This window comes from Daphnia pulicaria, chromosome 1, assembly GCF_021234035.1.
Source record: "Daphnia pulicaria isolate SC F1-1A chromosome 1, SC_F0-13Bv2, whole genome shotgun sequence".
Lineage (NCBI taxonomy): Eukaryota > Metazoa > Arthropoda > Branchiopoda > Diplostraca > Daphniidae > Daphnia > Daphnia pulicaria.
In genome coordinates, this window is record NC_060913.1 from 30,759,508 (window position 1) to 30,780,965 (window position 21,458).

A 21,458-nucleotide genomic window follows, 5' to 3' on the forward strand; every position below is an offset into this window, starting at 1 on the left:
TTAGGCTCAAGTCAGTTGAGTTGGGGAATGATCGAAAGCACCAGCACTCTGCACCTCGCTGGTTGCAAATTCGATTGCTCTATCCAAGAAATAGTGTACTAACATAAACTGTGTGAAGCCAGCAATTACAAGAAGAAGAGCAGCACGTTGCTGGAAAACGGTCAATTTGGCATCTGGTTTGGATAGTCTCGTTTTCTAGCCAGTCGAGAAAATTTTGTACTACTGTACACTACACTGCTGGCTGGCTGGTGGCAGTGCTTGTGAAAAAAGCAACCTTGGGTGGCCGACGTCCTTCTTCTTCCTTTCCTACCTCGTCATTTTCGGTGTTGTTTTCTTCCCCCGACTTCAAGCTGGAGAAACTACCCGAATACCTCAGAGACACTGTCGACTGGCTCATGGGGTAAGCCAATGTTTTATTTATGATTCCCATCCATCCCTCATTGTTGGCTTTGTGTGCGTCGTCGTTTTTATGCAACGTCAATCGTGGCTCACACCGCTCCCATGCTCTTTTCATTTTCCCTGTGCCAAGAAACGGTTGCAATTTCAGATATATATATGCCTAGCTGTCCTTGGTCGTCGTCGTATTCAACTTTTCTTCTTCAATCATATTCGGTGTGTGTGTACTTTTGCCCGTTGCCAAGGCAACGCTTGATTCATATTGGCAAAACTGGGTCTCTCTGCTCTTGTAGAGCCTTTCTTACACACACAACTTATGCGGGGGATATTTTTTTTGTTGTTTTTGAGAGATTGCTTTCACTATCGAGCTGTCTAACCAACTACTTTTTGTGTGTGTGCTGCTGCTTTGTCTCTATTGCCCTCGATAGAGAACCTGGGTTTTCCCAATCGTTCACGGCGAAGGTTTTTCTCGTCTGTCAATGCTGATTGACCTTTCCACTTCTTCTTGTGTCTTGTTTTTTTTTTTACTTTCATGAAGCCTTGCAAACGTCAAACGGAGCAAGCTTTAGCTGGATTCTCTCGCTCTCTTTCTATTGCCCTCGCCCTCTCGTACGTGATTGCTTTTCTACACTCGGAATATGTGTCTATGTGCGTAGTGTAGCGTTTAGATTCCTTCTAGCTCGCCATCCGGGGGGATTTTGAGATCGATTTCCGCCAGCACCGAGATGCGTTTTACTCTTGCAGAAATAATACAAGAAACGAGCGACTGTGTGTGTGTGTCATAGGGAAAAAGGAGGAGATCGATCAGCTGTTTTCCAGCTAAAATTGAGACACACACATCACACACCCACTCCACTCTTGTACATGCTTTTTCTTGGTTCTTAATGAATAATGAGTTGCCGCTGTCATTGACTCTGTTGACAATCAACTGCAGGGCAACTATGTACAGGGGAGGAACACTGGGCCCAGAGGTTCCCCACCCAGCTGGTCGATAGCATTTCAATCAACTGGGCCGGCAGTTGTAAGTCCTATCGTCGTAACAACAACAACTCGTCTTTTCTATACAAACACACCAAACTCAAAAGGAAGAAGATGTTTGGGGGGAAAAAAAGAAAAAGGGTTGGATGAACAAACAGATACAACAACCCCCGGGTGGCGCCAATCAATCGGGAGAGCGAGAGATGAGAAAGAAAAAGAAAAACCAGCTTCTCCTTTTTCTTTTTCTTGATCCCGTTGTTGTTATTGTTGTTGATAACAATCCCGATGGGAAATAATCATGTCCGAATTTAGCTTTAGAGAAGAATGACGAGGAATATACGCACACACACACACTCGGAGTTGATTCGCACTGGGGGTCTGTGGCTTATGGCTTTAGGCTACGTGGGGCTGGATAAAACTGGCTGGTCGTTTTTTTTTCGTTCGTTCGTTCGTTCGTGCAGCGTGATGTCATCGTGGATAATGAGTCAGCCCCATATGATTAAAAACTTTGCAACTTGCCACCAGAGGGTTTTGTACCAGTTACACCGTTCCTCCAAGTCCCCCCCCCCCCCCCCCATTTCATTAACAATCCAATTGAATAAAGACGGCGGTCTGAATTAACCGGCGCGTTTCTCATTAAATGTCAGCCAATCGATTGGTCTTTTCGATGATGAAGGACACGAGGGAAATTGAGTGAATAACATGGGCGAAAAAAAATGTTATACTCGTTGGGTAAGAGCAAAAAAGGAGTGAATCAATAATCAAGAGCGTCGCTAGAGAGTCTCTCCACTTTTCTTTCTTTCTTTTTTTTTTATTTTCTCCGTGTGGCTATATTTAATCCTTTTCCTGTTGATGGCGAATTTCCCGCAGTGCGGCGTTGACTACGTCAGACGCTGGAGGGCCTCTTCTTAACTTTTCTAACTGCTGCAGACCCCCCCCCCCCCCCCCCCACACACACACACACTCACGTAAACTCACGCAATATTGAAGTAACAAAATTCCAAGTGAAAAGATTCGCCTGATTCGGCAGAAAATCTTTTCTTTTAATCTCCCATTTAAAAAAGAAATAATAAAAACAAAAATGTGCGAAAAATCTTGAGGGTGATCAGCTGACGTCGACATCTTATTAATATTATTGATTCCAAGTCGGCAGAAGAATACAGAAAAGAAAAGAAAAAAGGCCAGACGACCTTCTTCTAACACGTAGAGATTCTGCGTGTATACGGCTCGACACATACACGGAGATAGAAGAAAATAAGGTGCGGCCGCGGCGCCATTCAAATCATCCCGACGCAGGATCCTCCTTCTCCAGTCAGTCTCCTTATTTCATTTCTATTCTTCGCCACGATATTCTTTGTTATTATGGTAACTAGGTGAGCCTCCTACCTAAAAGGGGGAAAGAAGACAAAGACATTCTTCCTCGGTATGATTTTTTAAAAAAAGAAAAAAAGAGCAGGGAGAGTTTGTTGGCCTGGCAACTCGATCGAGATAAGGATCGATTTCCGATCTTTTTTACGACACTCACGGAATGGGAATTAACGATTGTTGAAAGAGACTAGGAGACTGGAAAAGCAGTAGAAGAAGACGAAGATGGACAGATAGATTAACTAACACTGTCTGTGCTGTCTGTGTGTGCTAGTGAGAAGGCCGGAGATTGGCTCCCAAAAGGGGATTTCGATAGGCATTTGGCTGGATTCGAGCAGACCGGATGGATGGATGGATGGACTCTTTTTCTTTTGTCTTTCATCCACACACACCACCCTTCCATTAATAAAGCTAGTAGAGAGGTCCAAGCTTTTCCAGACTCTTTTGTGTCTTTTTTCTTTCTCCCTCCCGTGTGTGTTTTGTGATTGATCGAAGTCGAGGGGGCACGGGGAATGTTGGGGATTTATCGAATTTGCCCGCGGGAATGTTGTTGGTGGCGACGCTTGTGTGTGTGTGAGAGTGGCCCGGAAATGCGGAAGTCCGTTTGTGTGTGTGTGTGTGTGTATTCTTTCCCTTTTTTATTTTTTTCGGAATTATTTTCGTATTCCTTTTTGTTTTTCTTCTTCTTGTGCGCGCTTACTTGTTTTATGTGAATTGTTGCGGTAGGGCGAAATGGCATTCTTCATGATAATTATTTGTTCGGTTATGTTCCTTCTGCGCTTTGTTGCCGTTTGCTGCTACTTTGGCCAGCCCTAGAGGTTATGGACCTTCGCCTGCCTTTCCGCTCCAATCGTTTCCATCAGCCATTTTTCTTTTCTTTCTTTTCTTTCTAAATTCGTGAACACGACAAACGTTTTTCTTGCTTCTCTTTGCTGGCGGAACGGGTTCTCCCTTGAAAAATAAAAAAGTTGACCATGGCTGATTCCAAGTGATGAATCAGATAAGAAGAAATCGAAGAAAAATAAAGTTGTGAAATAATAATCAAAAACTATCCAAGTTCGCAAGTTGAAGCCTTTCCCGTGTAACTGGCCCCCATTCCCAAATGCCTAGTGACGCAAACCGGCGGTCGGTACATTATTGGTTTACGATATCAAACGGGCTATAAATTGTCTGTTCACACTTAATGTATCGCCCTTTTATTCTTTGCCGTGGGGAGCAGCAGCAGCAGCACAGCTTTAAGGAGATGTTTCTTTTTTTCTTTCTTGTTTTTTTTTTTTGTTTAACGGTATCGTCCCATGGATCACGACATTTCCAGGCCATTGATATGACGATGACGGCCTCCTTTTATTCTCCCGGCATTTTTATTTTTGGGCCGCCGAAGGCCCCAAAGGTGTCTCTTGTGTGTTTGTGCTCTTTACCCCCCGCCACTTTAAAAAGGTAGAAATCGGTTAGTTCTTTTTTTATTTTTTCTGTCGGGATTCACGCGTGGGTGGATGGAGGAGAAAACTCTTCTCCTCCCACTCTCCACTCCATCACGGAGAATACATTTTCAAGAAAAAGAACGTGATAGCAGCAGAGGCAGCGGCGGCAGCAGCAGCAGCCAGTTCGTTCGTGTAGAATAGTGACGGCTGCTTTTCTGCTGTCGTGGCTCCAGCCGATCGACTCTCAGACTCCGCCCACTCTCCCTCGTTTTTCTTATCAACTCCGCCCGCTCTATGCATTTTTATTTCCATGTATTTTTTCTCTCTCTCTCTCTCTCTCACTCACACACACACATAGACACACTGACAAGGACTGTGTGGCTCACAGCTACTACTAGAACGCCGCGTGTTGTGTATATTTCTGTTTTGTTTGTGTGTGTGAGGGGGTATCTCTTTTTTCTTTGGTGTATTTTTCGCTCATTCGTCCTGCCATCGCCGAACCAGATGGTCGTGTCCCTCGAACTGTGCGCGCATTTCTGGTGTGTGTGTCTCCTTCTCCTCCCTGTGAAGCGGCAACCACTCTTAGTAGGAAGCTAGGAGGTTGTTGTTGTTGTTGTTGTTGAAGTGAGATTGTGTTTGGATTGCGAGTGAAATTGCTGTTTGTGTAATATGGGACTGTTGAGGACGATGACGGTCCTAAGGGTCCATCCGGCCAGTCCGCCTCATCACGACAGTTCATCCGGATCGTGGAACAAACGGATGAGACACCTCAGCAGTCCGGTTCTTTACTTGACAGCCCTTTTAGCGTAAGTTTTTTGTCTTTTATTCCTCGTCTTTTCTTTTTTACTTGCCGTGGGATTTGGTGTGAAAATCGATGACTAGCATCGCCATTTCTTGTTTTCGTCCCCATTTTGGCGCAGAAAAAGAAGAAAAAAGAGACAAACAAAAACAACATATTGTCGAAACGGTTTATTTTTCATTTCGGTTGGACTCGAATTGAGTAGTAGCGACCTAAATGGACGTTTCGTGTTCGCTCTGCTCTCATGAATTGATAAATACAGGAAGTTTGGGATTGAAATTCTAGAGGAGTTTGGGGCGGCATCGAATCTCCTTGTGCAAGCGTCTGGGTCCGTTACCGTAGGTTTTTTAATAGTCCATGAGATGAGAACTGGACTGTATGAGGAAAAAAGAAGGGGAAACATATATTTCAGAGGACGAAACACACACAACCAGCGAAAAGAAAAGAAAAAAAAAGTACAGTTGAAAAAACTGCGGTTTCTCGGTGGCTTTTTTTCTTTCTTTCCCTAATAGATTAGGCTCTCGGCTACTGGTTGATGATAATTTTCTTCTTCTCTTTCTTGGTGCAATTCACGCAAAAAAAGAAAAAAAAAAATAGTTAGCGTTACTTATTACGTAAAGACGAGAAAATGGTGGAGGATATCAGATTCGGTCTGCGGTCAGAGAACCTTTTTTTGTTGTTGTTTCTGTTTGGTCTACGGTCAAAGTTCGCACGAAGAAAATGAAACTCTCTGTTTCGACTCGTCGGATCTTATTTCTTCTCGTTATTTGATTTGATTTGATTCCCCCTCAAGCAGTCAGACAAAGATACGAATTGACCTGATTTGTTTTGTTTGTTTGTACGTTCCTCCTCTTGTGTCCCCCCAGTCTGATGATTTCAATTGTTTTTTTTTTTTGTGTGTGTGTGTTGGAAGAGTTCAGCGTCCGTTTCATGTCAAAACTCAACCGAAATGCATTTCATTCTTTATTGAGCCGCTGGCCTGAAACCGGACCGCGGAAGTTTCTAGAGTTACTTTATTATCAGGCACGTGTGTTGTTTTTTCTTTCTTACCTGTCAAAACTCCACAATCAACCAACGAATATTCATGAACGCTATTTACTCCGAGAAGTGACGAAAAACACGAACAAATTATTTGAAATTAAAATCCCCAAATTTGGGTAAAACTGGGGGAGAAAACAAAAAACAACAAAATTTTGTGCGTATCCAATTTTAATTCTTTAGAAAACTACCCGCACTCACGGGTCATTTTACTCTTCTCATCTTGTACGAAAATTAAAACAAACGAAGAAACACGAAAGAAACGCAAATTAGAAATCCAAAATTCCTAATTGTGGTCGAGCAGATTGCGGTTAGTGAAACACGTAAAAGCGAGTGGGTCTAATCAACGTTAACCTACAGAGAGAGAGCCAGAGAGAGGAGAGGCTGATAAAAAAAAGCCGGTCTGCGACGTTTGCGGTAGTTGGTGTGTGTGTGGTTCTCTATCTGACTACTTAGTTGCCAAGAGAAAAGAAGAGATATGGATCTTGTATTTATTTCGGTTGTCATGGTGACTAACTAGCTGCAAAGCAGCTTCATCATCCACCAAAAGTTGTGGCCGCTCGGTCGGTTAGTTGAGTCTCGTTTCCCGTTTCTCCCCTTCCGAGGGTGGCGGGGGGCTTAAGCTGTTTGTTATTAGTAAAGTTGGGATGGCTCAGGATGGCAGGAGATGGTCAATTAGGGCCCTTGGCCTGTCGGCCCAAGTGGTGGAGGGACTTGTTAACATTAAACGAGAGAACCAGTCAAGACACAGAAGAGGAGGGGGGTGAGGGTCGACGTGTCGTGTGTTTGTTGTTCATCCGGTTCCTTCCTTGTCCACTGTGTCACATGACCAGATGATGATGTCTTTGTCGGCTGCTAGTTAATTTGTTATTAGGCGGAGGAGTTTCTTCTTATTTTTCCTTTTTTTTTTATTTTTGAGTTTTTGAGAGGGCTTTAAGTTGATTTATTTTCGGTTATGTGCTGTGTTGATGTTGGGCGGAGTAGGAAACGAGACACCACTGGATGATTCCGGAAATGAGAAGTGACTTTAGTGAAGGAGGAGGAGGAGGACAGAAAGAGCGAGAGAGAAAATAATAAAAATGAGCCAAAAGTAAATATGTGGAGCGGTTTCTCGTTACCGGATGTCGGCGATATGTTCCGCTTTTTACTTCTTTGACCACCTCCGCCTATACGACGTCATTAAAAATCCATTTTTTTTTTTTTTTTGTAAATTTTGCTTTTTGGCTGCTCGCTTCGATTTTTCTTGGTTTAATTCGATTTTGATTCCACCCAACGACGACTGCAGTTTGTGAGTTTGGCATGCGGAACATTGCCGATCTATTTTTGCGTCCACTCAAAGTCGACAGGTTCACCGGCCTTTTTGGTTAAAAAAAAAAGCCAAAATTCCTTGTTTCCCTTTTGTAAATAATTTCGTGTAATACACACAGGACGCAGATGGCGTTGCGGTTGAGCTGTTTCACCGGTGCGGGAGAAAAACGGGAACAAACACAAAAGTGGCGGCGGCGGTTCTGGTGGTCCTGGTGGTTGTGTTGGCAGGGGGAAGGAAGGAGGAAGGGAAATGAGCCGATAAGATGTTGCACGCCGGATAAGAAAATGAAATGAGAAGGGGAGAGAGAAATAGAGAGAGAGAGAGAGAGACGAGTCAAAGTCTGTGGCGTTTTAGCGGTCGTGTAAATAATAATCATATAAGCGTCGAGGCGCCCGCAAAATGTCCGCCCGTACGACTTTGTGATGCCATGGAAAATGGAAGTTGCCATTTAAGGAACGAATGGATTTTTTCTTTTCTTGGTCTAACCTGCCCCTAACTCCATAAATCGACTCGGTTTCAACACACGGCAACCGACTTGTTTTTTTTCTCCCCCCCCCCCCACTCTTTTATTTATTTTTTTCTGGAAACGAAATATAATGGGACGATTGTATTCCATTTCATTTTTTCCATTTTTTGAATTGAAACTGAAAACTGAAGGTTAAAGCGCTTAGTAACAGATGGCGTCCGTCCATTGTGTCCCGCTCGCCATTGTGCCTCTCGTATTTTCATTTTATTTTATTTTATTTTATTTATTTATTTTTGAAGTCGTTCTGGGGAATTAGAAGCTCGTGACGGAATTTGATTCCGCCAGCGTTGAAATTTGCGGATTTGAATTGCCAGTCGAGCCCGGCCAAATGAAGATGACGTGGTCGATAGTTGGAATTGCCACCACCACCACCACCACCAGTCCTCCTCTCTCCCGGTTTTATCCCGTTCTACCAAGTTGCCAACGGATGATGGATTCCCCGCCTGCATCTCCCCCCCCCCCCCCTTCCCTCACTCTTGCGCAATCATTTGTCTTTTTCTTTTTTGCCATTCGTTCTTTTGAGAAATTTCGCGGTTGTACGCACACAAACATGCATGTACTTATTCACGTCTTGTGTGTCTGGCCTTCACTTTCAACGAGATGAAAGTGGGGCTTGGCTCGATCTAACTTGAATTTAGTTTTTATTTTTTCGCCTCTCTCGTGAGTGAGTCAAGGGAGAGAGAGGGGAGGGAGAGAGGAGGGGGATCTTAAATTTGCCATTTCTATAACGTGAAGGGCATCCAGAATTCTGGCGAATGAGAAGGAGATATCTCCGACTGACTCCTCTCACTCTGACTACAGTGTCGTGTTCTCTCCTCTCACTCTGACGGGAGTTGTTCTATCACGCTGAACGCGTCAAAATGATGACAGATGTCGATTATCTATCGACTTCGCCACTCAATTCTCTCTCGTCATCTGCTCCTCTTCCTAGCCAGGCCCCCTCACGTTCAATGCCGCACTCGAATTTTGTTTTTTGTTTGTTTTTCTTGTTATTCGAGTATTGTCCTCGATTCTCTTTTTATTATTCACATCCCTCCGGGTTCTCTCTCTCTCTCTCTTGTTTTACAACCGACTAGTTGCTATGCAAATAACAAACAGGGGCCCTGGCAAAAGACAACAAGACTGCAACAAACGTGTTTTCCTCTCTCTCTCTCTCGCTCGCTCTCGTCGTAATAGGCTAATGGTAGCACAGCAGTATTGGTAGACTTTTAGGTAGTTGGCTCAAGGGTTATGTGTGTACGGGTGGTGCCACTATAAACTATAAAGTGAAAGTAGAACGATGTGTTTACCCGGTCGTGTCAAATACATTTGAAAGAAGAAAGAAAAAAAGAGAAATACTTGTTTTTAAAGTTTAGGGTTGAACCTGTAGAGAATTTTGGGTCCCATAGAAAAACCTTAAAGACATTGTCCTTTATTTTATTTTTCTGGAATTTTTATTTTTCTCAAAATGGGAAAAAAAAGTGAAAGGTGACGTCAATTCGTGATTGAACTAAAAAAAAATAAAAGTCACGGAGGTTCGAAGAACTTTCGCTTGGCTGTGACTTTTTAAAAAAGAGGAGCGGGCTCTTGTTTTTCTTTCTAATTCGTATCGTGAATTCGTCGGTCGCGGGATTCCCATTCAAAAGAATTCTCTTGAGAGGGAGGGGGGGGGGGAGGGCTTGTCTTTTTTGTATTTCACTATCGCAGATTCCTTTTGTGCGCATTTTATCCATTTGTTCAAGCTCGTCTTTCCAATTCAAACCCCTAATGAATCCATCGGGAATTACGGACATTCCGCCGCCGAGGAACGCGGGCTGAAAATTAGAAAATGTTTCAATCGCAAAACCGACACACGGAGAAAATTGCGCTAATAACAATAAAAACCGGAGAAAATCGATGAATTCTTTCTTTATCTTTTTCTTTCTTTTTTTATCCGTTGCGCTGTTTTCGTTTCGCTCTTGATGTCATTATTTCTTTTTGATTGCCCCTTTCTTGTTTGTTGTCGCGCTCAGTTTCCCCGAAAGAAGAAGAAGAAGTAGAAAAAAGGAGAGTTATTCTTTTAATTATTTCGGTGTTTGTTCGTTAGTTAATTTTTTCTGTTGTGAACCAGTTGGGCGAAGGGAAAGTGAATGACGGGGAGTTTGGCAAGACAAGAGGCAATAGACAGCCAAGTTTAGGAGCTTGGGAATTAATGTGAACAATCAGTCGGGTCACCTGGAAGAAAATAAAAGTTTTCTTTCGAGATAAATTTCGTTACGCAACTAATAACGACGTCGTCGTTGCTCACGTGAAAGTTTCCTTAAACGAGATCATTACAGAACCCCCCTGGGTGTAAAATGGGTTTACGCAAAAAAAAAGAAAAAAAAAACAGGTAAATCATTTTTCCCCCTCGCAGGCTGGTGAACATATTTATGACGAATGACTTTTAAAAAATTTTCCCTTTTTTTTTTATTTTCTGAAAGCGAATCGAGTGTGGTGGTTTTTAAAATTTTATTTATTATTTTCGTTTTTCATTGAAAGATTTTTTGTTTTCTTTCTCCTTCTTTCTCCACGCCAGTGTGTATGTGTGTAGGAGAGAAGAGGCCGAGAAACCGAAAGCCGATTGATTGGGTCGCCACAATAATCGAAGTTTTCTAAAGAAAAAGAAAATGAAAAAGAGTTTTGGGTACGCCTTTCTCTCTAACTGCGGGATTTTCTCCCGCAACCAGAACGAGAGAAGGATCTTGAAAAATGAGCAGCACCAGAACTTGCAAATTGGTTAATGGTCTATACGTATGATGCATAGTCAAAATTTATTTGGAGATTGCCACCACCACCACCATCACACAGTTGTACATCTGTGTGGTTGTCTTGTTCTTATCCACGGCAGCGTGATGATGGCGATGGTGATGACGAGATAAAAACAGACACTTTCTTTTCTCTTCTCTTCTCTTCTCTTTGAGTATAGTCGGCAGGGAATCAGTAGCTGTTGCTGTTTAGCGGTGGCAGTTGGAAAATGTGAGTTACTTACAGTTTCTGGAAAGGAAAACAACAAAAATAGAGAGGCTGAGAATCGGGACACGCGGCAGCTGTCGGGGCTGTGCTCGCAACTTTCCATTCTTGAAGCCTTTCAATCGAGTGGAATCTGAATGAGCGGGAGAGAGAGAGAGAGAGGTTGGGATAAAAGAGAGAGAGAGACACTAGGCCAAGAAGAAGAAGAAGAAGAAGCGAATAATAAAAATTTATTTCGGAAGAAAGAACCGGTTTCGTGTGTGTGTATATGTGTTATGTTTGGCAAAAATGACTGGCTCATAAAAATCCGTTACACTGGGTCAGGTTCAAAAAAGATGAACGCAGCAGCAGCAGCAGCGCTGCTCTCTGTGTGTTTGTGTGTTAGAAAAGAAAAAAAAAGGAGGGGGAAAAACGAGCCCGCCCTACATATTTAGCCGGTCAAATAATAATAAAAAACAAAAAGGATAACAAAGAAAAGAAATCGAACCTTGATTTCTTTGTTTTTCTTTTTTCTTACTTTTTCACGGGCTCTTGCCTCTCACTTAATAGTCACCGGGGGGAAAACAATGAGTCACTTTTTGAATTGCGATTGGTACGCTACGCGGATTTTTTGACGCTACGAAATGATTCGAACACATTTTTCCAATGAAATTCACGAAATATTTTCGTTCAGATTCGGGAAAAAAAATGGGTAGCCGCAGCAGTCTAGACTTGATGAGCTCAAATGGTCCTTCTGAAAAAAAAAAAAAAGTATGAAAAAAGATACGGTGTTTTTTGGGTGGGTTGGTGGGTGGGCGGTTGTTTGGGTGGCGTGCGGGAGTCACGAACGAATCGGAGAGGGAGATAGAGAAGGGAACGCGCGTCAGTTATCGCTGTGCATGGCTTCGCTCTAGACGTGTTTTTCGTGAGTTGTGTTCGTCGTTGATTCTTTTCCGACTGTTCGTTCGTTCGTTCGCTCCTATTTCAATTTGTTTTTCTTTTTGATTCAACGAGAGGAAGAAAAATGTCGGTTGCTTGCTGGGAGAGGCTCACGTTTTACCCGCCAAGCTCCGCTTCCACATCATCAAGAGTGTCTCATCATCTTGTCGGTTGATTTGATTGAAACCCCATCAGAGCGTTCGCTGATCTAGAAGAAGCGAAACATTAATTATTTTCGGGTATTCCGCGTGTGTCCGTTTTTTAGTTCTCCAGTCGTCGTAGTGTTCGTTCGTTCGTTCTTTTTATTTTCTTAACTTCTAAAAAAGGCCACAACAAAAAAAGATGTTTTGTCGTATTATTTGTTCGGTATTTCGTTGTCATGGTAGCGCACAATTCAAGTCAGTGGCCGAGTGGCCTGCACTGGGCCCTGCCGCCGCCTGCTGCTGCCAGCAGGACACGCACGCAGGAAACGTGTGTGCGTCATTTTTTTCATTTTATTTCATTTCATTTTTTTAACCACTCGGAACCGAGCGCCAGGTGCGTCTTTGACCAGAACGCAGAAACCCCTCGAGAAAGATTTGTCCGTTGCTTTTTTTTTTCCAACGAAGAAGTTAATAAAAAATGAAAAATAAAATAAAAAAGTTTAACTGAAAGATTTCAGGGTTTTTTCTTCTTCTTCTAATTCTTGCTCGCACACACACTGTGGGGAATTTTTATTTTATTATCATTATTTTCCGATTGCTTCTTTCCTTTTTTTCTCCTTTTGAGTTTACGATGGAAAAGTTTTAAGGTTGTTTGTGTTGTGTTTTCGTTAGTGCCCGAGTCCGAGTCCAGTGAACCTAATCTTTTGCTTGGCTTATTTCATGTCGTGTGCAATGCAATAAATAGGGGGAAAAGAAGAAGAAGAAAAAAACAGATTTTTCTCCTTTTTTTATTTTCAACGGATAGGAACGCGCAAGTTACATTTTCGAGTGCGATCAAATCATCCGGATTGATCTAGAACTGTCGTGCGCCAGCAGTTGTAGTCCGCGTGTGTGTAGCTATTACCCCCTGCGATGACGTCCGTCCTTGGACGTTGTTATTATTTCCCTTAGAGACAGACAATAGATAGAGAAATCATATTTTGAAATCACTTTTTGCTGTTCCATTTTATTCTTAAGAAAAAAGATTACATATTTTTGACATTGGCTTTGGGGTGTTGTCCCTTTTTTGTTTGTTTGTTTCGTCGGGTTAGCCCATTGCGGGTATCTCACAAACACACACGAAAACGTCTTTGCGGGAAATCCGGTTTTTTTTTCTTTTCAAATTTTCAATTTTTCTTTCTCTCCTTTGTTTTTTAAAAATGTCGACCCATTGTCTGCGCTATTGAGGCTAAGGGAGTGGTCGTTTTCGTTTTTGCTTATTTCTTTTTCGGTCGTAACTGAGAAGACGAAAAGTCCCGTGTCTCTTTCTTCTCTAGATTTGGTCAGTGTGTGAATTTGAATTCCCTCTGATTTCGTATTCAGTTGTCGTTTTCAATTCGTTTGACTTCACCTTTTCTGTATTGTTGGTTGACGGTTGAGCGTCTTCCTACTTCCTAGCCGAGTCTTCCCTTTCGGGACCGTCGTCCTGGGCGCAAAATAAACGAAAAATGGTCGAACAAAGGGAGAAACTATTGGGCAAAATATGATGAAATAGGAAGATGTGTGTATATAAAAGGAATAAGAGACGACGCCGTTTGCAAAAGACGCAGAACCAAATCGATTGCGACTTTGGCTCGTGTACACAAAGGCGCGCGAGGCTCGCGATCCGGTTCGAGTCGGTTTTGCGCCGTTGACGTTGACGGGAAGCCAATCGCGATGAATCGGGATTCAACCAGATTGTCCACACAGCCTCCTCCTCCCGTTGTTGTATAGTTTTTCTTCCAGGAAGAATCACGAAGATCAAACGTAGTGTAGACACGCCCGTTTTAGGAATTCTATTTTCGCACGGAAAACGAAACAAAGTCGAGATAGGAAGAATAGGATGTCGGTCACGTTTGTTGCCGTTGCCCGTGACGACGACGTCGGATCACGCGATAGATACAACCGAAATTGGTCAAAAATGATGGCGATCTCGGATGATTCAATTCCTGGAGAAAAGTCGTCGTCGGTTCTTTCTTTCTTATTTTTCTCCTTTTTCTTTTTTGGGGTTTCCGGTTGACGCTTTTTTGTTTTCCTTGTTGTTATTTTTGATTCTTTTGCTTTCGGCTCGGTGGCTTTTGTCGTCACCAGCTAATCATATTCGATTGAATCTAACGGATAGCCAAAAAAAAAAATCTAAAAAAGAATAAAAAGAAAAGGAGTGCGGATCATTCAGTTCGGTGGGGAAAACTCAGCGGGGGCGGATTTCGGGAGCGGAAGGGAGGAATAACTTTTTTCTTCTTCTCTTTTTTCGTTTTTCGGGACTCGGTTGAGTGGCGCCGTTATTTACGTTGTCGGGACCAGTTCCGATCCACTTGTCCGTTATGTCCCCAGCCCCTCTCTCTCTCTCTTAATGTACAGTATACCTAATGATTCCCGCCTACGTCTAGGTTGTGTGTGTGTTTGCTGGCCGTTGCGCACAACCGTTTCTCTCTACAATTTTTTCGTTCCCCCGAGTCGTGATGGATTTGAACTCTTGGCCCTTTTCTTCTTCTTCTCGGTGGATGGTTGATGAAGCACGTCATTACGACATGTGCAGGCCATGTCGTTGTGTCGCTGTACACAACATCTTTTGCGGTCTCCAAGAGTTGAGGAGGGAAAAGTGAAGGAAAGAGAGAGTTTCACGACAAAATATGAACGAACTTGATCCTTTTTTTGTTGTTGTTGTTGTTGGCCCGAGTAGAAATGAAAAGAAAAAAAACGAACGGAGAAAACACATTTTCACTTGTATGTTTGATTTGCGAAACGACTTGAATGTTGTTGTTTTTTTTTGTTTGTTGTAATCTATTTTTAGGTGTTTTAGTGCGTGCGGTTGAGTGACCGAGTCTCTCGGAGCGTTAACAAACGAGAGAGATAACAAATATAGAAAAGACGTTGATCGCCAAGAAAGAAACAAACGAAAAACGAAAAGTCGATTGCGTGTTAGTGTCGATGTAGAGAGAGATTATGTGGTCAGGTGTGATGGTGTCTCTGAGCAGTTCAGTACCTGTCGTCAAAATGGAGGGGCTGGTCAAGTTGTGCGCCGAGAGTCTTCATTTTGTCCTCCTCGGTCTCTGTACCAGGTAAAAAAAACCAACTACCAATTTGTGCAATCCATCCTATACCTCTTTTGTTGATGTTGTTTGTTTCCGTCTTTTTGTTGTCGGAGGGGGGAATCGAAATGAGTGAAAGGCAAAAATGATCAAACAAGAGAAATTTGTTTTCCAAGTGCGTGGTGATGGATGAGACTTTGCAGCGAGAGCGGAGGGTTAGAAATCTTGTTGTTTATTTAGCATTTATTTATTTATTTTCTTTCACAAAATTTGATTTGTCACACCCGCATCCATCACCATCCGTCATAGGCGTACGAGGCTGGAAGAGATGGAGGAAAAATTTCCCCTGGCGAAATCAAATCCTCTTGAATGATTTTTCGTGTCAACCGGATTAAAAACAGAAATCTCGCCAACTTTCTCTTCCTACTTTTCTACCCATACGGTCCCGATACCCCACATTTAAAAATAAAATATAGTTAAGAGTTTGCTTTTGGCGTGTGTAACGAACGCGCCCAGATTGCGAACGACGAGGAAAAAAGAAAAAAGTCAAACGGCATTGGAAAAATTTGAATTGCAAATTTCCCGCCATAGCTTCAAATGGGCAGGAGAACCTTTTGAGAGAGAGAGAGAGACGGTTGGTGGGTGAAAGTGTGTGCAACCGCCGTGTGTGTGTATGCCTGCATGTTCTCCAGTCACGAATTGGCAAAAAACACATTGGGGTTAAAACGTTTGAACGTTGAAACCGTTGCCCTCATCTCCTCTATTCCTCGTTATGGTGTAAACACACACATCAGCGACTCCCTATTTAAGGTTGCACACACACACCCAAGACACTTTTTTTTTTTTGTAAATTTATTTAATTTTATTTCGTTGAAAACTTCTCGCTTTTGGCGTGTTTTGTTTTGTGCCTGGCTAACCACCCGGAAGTCGTTTGGATACAAAAGAAAGAAAAAAAGAAAGAAAAGCAGCAACAGCAGCAGCTCGGTTGATTGATTAGACGCTGGCTCGCTCACGTCCCTCACGTCGCTCACGAGAAATGCCAAACGGATAAGAAAGGAATGGGAAGGAAAAGGGAAGAAAGACAGACAGAAAGAAGAAAAAGTGTCTTGTTGTTTGAGAGCAAAGAAAGTCGGTCGGCCGTTCATTATCACGATTATGATTTCCTCGAGCTGCCTCACTCGTGTGATTGTGATCGCCGTCGTATGCGATCGCCCACCGTTTTGTAATCGAAACGGAAACTGTCGGGCAGTCGAGACGGGAAACGTGAAACCCAAAAAGAGAAAGAAAAAAAACAAAAAATTGTCCCCCTCCGTTGAAAACGTTTCGGTCATGAATGATTGGTCAACTCCAACTAATCAGTCGGTTGTATTTCAACTTGGACATGTGGGAAAGTTGTTGTCACGTTTCATAACTCGCGCTCTCTCCCTTCCCTCCCCCTCTACTGTCGACTAAACAGCATTTCCTACTTGTCGTGTCCATGGGGATAATTTGACGTTGGAAATTGGGCAATAAAAGCGTCGATAACTTGCGTCATCTGGTGTAAAAGCGACGACGTTAAGTGCCTTGCTTGATCTCTTAAACGGGCCACGGTCGACGAGTTTGGACGGACGGAAGGAGAAGTGACTGGCCAGCTGTGTGTGTGTGTGTGAAAGTTGTTAATTTTTGTGTGTTGTTTGTTTCTTTGTTTCTTGTAGGAAGGCGAGGAGGAAGGAGAAGGCGGATGTGGCCGGCGTGACTGGTGGGTCTAACGCCGGCCTGGGCGGCGGCGGTTTGGGACTGTCCGGCACGGTCTCGCTGCCCGGTGGCGGCGTCGGAGGCGTCGGCAACGGACCTTCGACGCTGGTTGGCGGTTTGGTGACCCACGCTGGCGCTCACGGCCAGTACGGCGATGCCGAGCACAAGCTCTACCTCGAGTCGACCGTGCTCGAACGCAAAGTGCCGGAAGCGGATCTCCGCCAGTTGATCGATCTCCCACCTGGACTCGATCTCAACGAATGGCTCGCCTCTCACAGTAAGAACAAAAGAAAATAATAACCAACGCCCTTCTTTTGTTTCAAATCGTTATTTTTGACGCCTGATATTTCTGGGTCATCTCCATGAATTATCCTTCAAAACGACACCCCAAGTTTTTTTTTCCTCCTTTTTTTCCCTTTGTTGTCGTAAAAATCAAATTTAATTGTAGGAAAAGAAACGACAAAAAAAATGTTAGAAGAAGAAGAAGAAGAAGAAGAAGAGTTAACCGGTCGGGTGAGAAAATTGTCAACTGTGACGTTATTATTGCTCCACTCTGCTGTGTAACGGGACTGTTTAACAGCTCCTAAGCCCACCCCTTCAACTCTATCGCCACTCTCCCGTCAACCTAAAGGATTTCAGGGTTTCCAGACGAAAGGTGTACACAGTACAGATGGACCCCGTAAATAACGGGCTTCTGATGTCGGGATGGTATTTTTATTTCTCAACTCAACAGAAAAGAAATCAAATTAAAGATGGGTCTCACGCAATGGCCCCTAAGTTATATCATTACCGGGCTTCCAGTTGGGGTTCTCTTGGGTGTGTGTGTGTGTGCTCACATGAAATTGGTTCACTTCAATTGGAACATGTTGTGTATGTAGTTGCTGGTTGTTTTGCACACATTCACGGCCCTTTTTTCTTTTAGGATAATTTTCCCTTCTGATTCGAAATGCAAATGAAGTAAGGAGAAGGGGGGGGGGAGATTGCGCAATTGAAGTTAAGGAAGCTTTGCAAAGTTTGGGGAGCGATTAACATATTTCGTCAGTTTCGAGTTCTCGGTAGTGGTGGGAGATATCACGGAGTCGATCTGACCTTCATTCATCAACTGCCGGCCATAAGGTTTGGCGACTTTGCTCTGCTGTCGAAGCACATCTCGCGCCAAGGCTAAACGACATTGAAGGGAAGTGCGTGATTTCAGAGTTAGTGGGCGTGTGGACGCGTTTCGGGTCCCGCAGAATTTAGAAGAAGCTTGGCCAGAAAAAAAGGTCCTTGATACAAAATGTTTTCCATTTGTTGACATGGCCCAATTTATCTGTCGGAACAGAAAACTAGAAGATAAAAACAAAAAAGCCTTAAAACAACATCAAAGGGCCTTACAAACCCACCACCATCACCACTCCGCCACCATGGAAAAATCTAATAGTCGATGATGGATGGATGGACGGATTGATAAATCGTGCTGGCTATTTTAGTTTATAGTTTTATAAAAACGGAACCGGTGTTCCGGTCCCCTAGTCAATAACGAATTGAAATTTAGATCGCCATCAAGGTCCGATTGGATATTTGGGGAATGGATCACACACACATACACACATGTGGGTGAGACCCCTTCAAAAGATTTCGTTACCCATATGAGGAGGGCGCCAATCCTTGGGGATGGAATCGTGTGCAATAAGAGAAAAAGCAGGGCGAGCCGGTAACTGCGCCAAGGTTTCGGTTGGATGAAAAACCTCTGACACATATCGTGACTTTGCGGGATAATCAAGAGAAGAGAGAGAGAGAAACAAAATTGCTGTGCTAGCCTCTAGATTCGTGTGTGTCGTGGGTCATGACTTGGATCTTTCTGCGCTGTGGTGATCTTTTTTTCAAAAATGTTTTTCTTATTTTTTTCGTTTTCTTTTATTTTTTTGTATTGCAGCGATAGCGTTTTTTGAACACGTCAACCTTCTCTACGGCTCCGTTTCAGAGTATTGCACGCCTACCAGCTGTCCCGACATGCTCGGTCCCGGTCAAAGGTAAAATAAAAACAAATTACATTTTAGTATTTTTAATCCGGTGCATCTTTTGTTGTCCATTTCTCCACGGTTCCATTAAGAAGAATTATAGCCGTAAGCAAAGACACTCTCTTTTCTTTTTTTTGTCAAGTAAATGCGGTGCGTTGTTGGCACGTCGCCCGTTATGTCTCAACCGCAATATTTGCACGCCCCACACACACACACACTTTTTTTATTTTTATTTATTTTTCTCTCGGCGTCCATTAATCCGGCGAGAAAATAAGAAATTGTGTGGATTTTCATTTGCTTTTGATGAATGATGACACAACCAACCAACCAACCAACCAACCAACCAACCAACCAACCAACCAACCAACCAACCAACAGACAATCGCACATTTTTCTCTTTGGCCTAACTCGTTTTGTTTGTTTGTTTGTGTTTGTTTTTGCAGACAGTATACGTGGATTGACGAACGAGGTAAGAAGATCCGACTGTCGGCGCCGCAGTACATCGACTACGTCATGACGTACGCCCAGCGAACCGTCAACGACGAAGGCATCTTCCCTACCAAATTCGGTGCGTTTCTTTTTAAGGCTTCCCCCTACCCCATTATTTAAGTCGTCGTCTGTTTTCTTTCTTGTTCTTTTTTTTTTAACGGGATTGTCAAATGTTTACCTTTTTTCTTTTTTTCTTTCTTAGCTCACGAATTTCCGGCGACGTACGAAACGGTTTTGAGGAAGATTCAGCGTTTGCTGTTCCACGTCGTGGCCCACCTGTACCATCGGCACTTTCGCGAGCTGCTCCTGCTCGGATTGCACAGTCACCTGCACGGCCTCTTTGCCCATCTGATATTATTCAACAGCCGGTTCCGCCTTATCGACGACAAGGAGACGGAGATCCTCAATGACTTGGTCATCGCCTTACGACTACAAACCACCGACGATGGTGCGCCATTTATTTCGTTTTTATTTTACATCTCTTTTTAATCAAAAGGGGATAAAAGAAATGTTGAATGCTCGAATGATTTCTCACGATCGATTTATGTTTCTTTACATAGAAGTTAAAGGCGCAACGCCTACACCGCCGGTGGCCAGCAGCCGATCCAGTCAGCCGAGTCCGCAACCGGATTCGGCCAATGCGTCCGGGTCGGACCCGACGACATCCACGGGTAATAAATCATTTGATCAATTCCGCTGGTCCCTCCTAGCTGAGGGCTTCCTATTTTAGCTCAGTTTTGTTTAGTTGTGCCACTTGTGGTTTCTAACGTTATGACAAGTTTATGATCTAACTCGACTTCCTTGTTTGGTGTGTTTACCATTGACTATAGATGGTCACCTAGACGAGTGCGGCCATCACATCATTCGTAGCGGATCGGGTCACGATCCGCCAATTCACCTAGGCACTTTGTCACCGGAAGTAGTTTCCACTGTAGAATCCCGTTAAAAGAAGAAAAGAAAATGATGTATTTTGCGAGGTGCAGAAAGAAAGAAGACGACGACGACGACAACAACAACAACAACAAGCAGAAGAAAAGAAGAAAAAAACCTTTTGATGATCCTTTTTTTGAAAATCCTTTTCGAACGAAGGATCTTTAGTCATCCGTTGCATCCTTACAGAAGAAAAAAAAAATTCTCTCTCTCCCTCTCTCTATCTTTATTACTTCAATCCCTGACTTGGAGTGTGCGAATTATGTATCCGCCGCCATTTTTGATTTTCCGTTTCTAAAGGCGGAAAAAAAAATTTATCGTGAAAAAAAAAAAGTGGAGAAAAAAGAGAACCGCACGTTTTAGATTTCGGTTTTCGTATTATTAATTATTATTTCTCTTCTTTTAAAAAATTGAAAAAAAAAAGAAAGAAAAAAAGAAAACCACACACAAGACATCATCAAAGAAAATTTTTTTAAAATCCGGAATCACATACACGGAATCGATACGCGAGTGCAAAGAAATAAAATTTCAGAGTTTAGCAAAATTTAAAGAAAAAAAAAATTAATAACAATTACATTTTTTTTTTTAATTTCCCAAAAATCGTCGTTTATTAAAAACAAGGGGAAGGGGGGATGTATTAAGGAATTGTGTTTAAGTTCTCTCTCAGGGTTTTCTGTTTTAGAGAACTGAAATGGGAATTTTTAAAAAATAAATTTTTATCACAAGTGTCACGATTCCGGATCAATCCCCGGATGGATTCTTGCGATATCTGTTTACCAGTTAGTAGATTGAATTTAACAAGAAACAACAACTAAAAAAGAGAGATGTTTGTTTTCAAATTTCTTTTGTTTGTTTTTTTTCCATCGCCATGTGATATAGGAAAACCCCAATTTTCTTTTTTTGAGTTTCTAAAGTAAAGAAAAACTTGGAAAAAAAGTTACCATTATTGTGAGGGTATAAATACATCGTTGCCTCCCGTGTGACGTGAAACCTTCATTTTGTAATCATTATTTGTTTGACCTTTGATTGGCGAAAAACAAATGATGTCAAATTCAATCCTAGAAAATTTCCTTTCTTCTTTTTTTGTCAAACTTCTTTTTTTTTTTTTTTTTAAATGGGAGTTTCATTAAACAAGATTTCACTTCCTTCTTCGTCTATCTCCCCCATTATTTTGGGCCATTTGTGAAAAAAATGGCGAATTTTCATTTACCGTCCATCAAACGAGTCGAGACCTTTGGTTGTAGTCCCTTCTTACGATGATTTTGGGTTTCATCTTTACTCCATCCTCGCATCGATCTTTCTTTTTTTTGTCTGTACGTGTGTGTGTGTGTGTGTGTGTGTGTGTAAAGGATAAAAAAAAAAATTTAAGCCTCGTCTCTCTTCACCCTTATG

The 21,458-nt window shown here is 42.7% G+C and overlaps 1 protein-coding gene across 4 annotated transcripts; it reads left to right on the top strand.

Moving 5' to 3' along the window:
* On the top strand, positions 1–21,403 carry LOC124341809 (MOB kinase activator-like 2). Of its 4 annotated transcripts, XM_046794765.1 has the most exons (8): positions 11,663–11,959; positions 14,676–14,943; positions 16,608–16,924; positions 18,563–18,659; positions 19,091–19,215; positions 19,339–19,584; positions 19,697–19,807; positions 19,967–21,403. In XM_046794765.1, the coding sequence occupies exons 2-8, from the start codon at positions 14,828–14,830 to the stop codon at positions 20,080–20,082; spliced, it is 1,128 nt and encodes a 375-aa protein (XP_046650721.1). In that variant the 5' UTR covers positions 11,663–11,959; positions 14,676–14,827; the 3' UTR covers positions 20,083–21,403. The 4 variants fall into 4 exon arrangements, with proteins under 4 accessions (XP_046650735.1, XP_046650716.1, XP_046650721.1 ...); XM_046794779.1 differs by lacking the exons at positions 11,663–11,959; positions 14,676–14,943 and adding an exon at positions 1–400; XM_046794760.1 differs by lacking the exons at positions 11,663–11,959; positions 14,676–14,943 and adding an exon at positions 4,537–4,966.
* Positions 21,404–21,458: the final 55 nt, after the last annotated feature.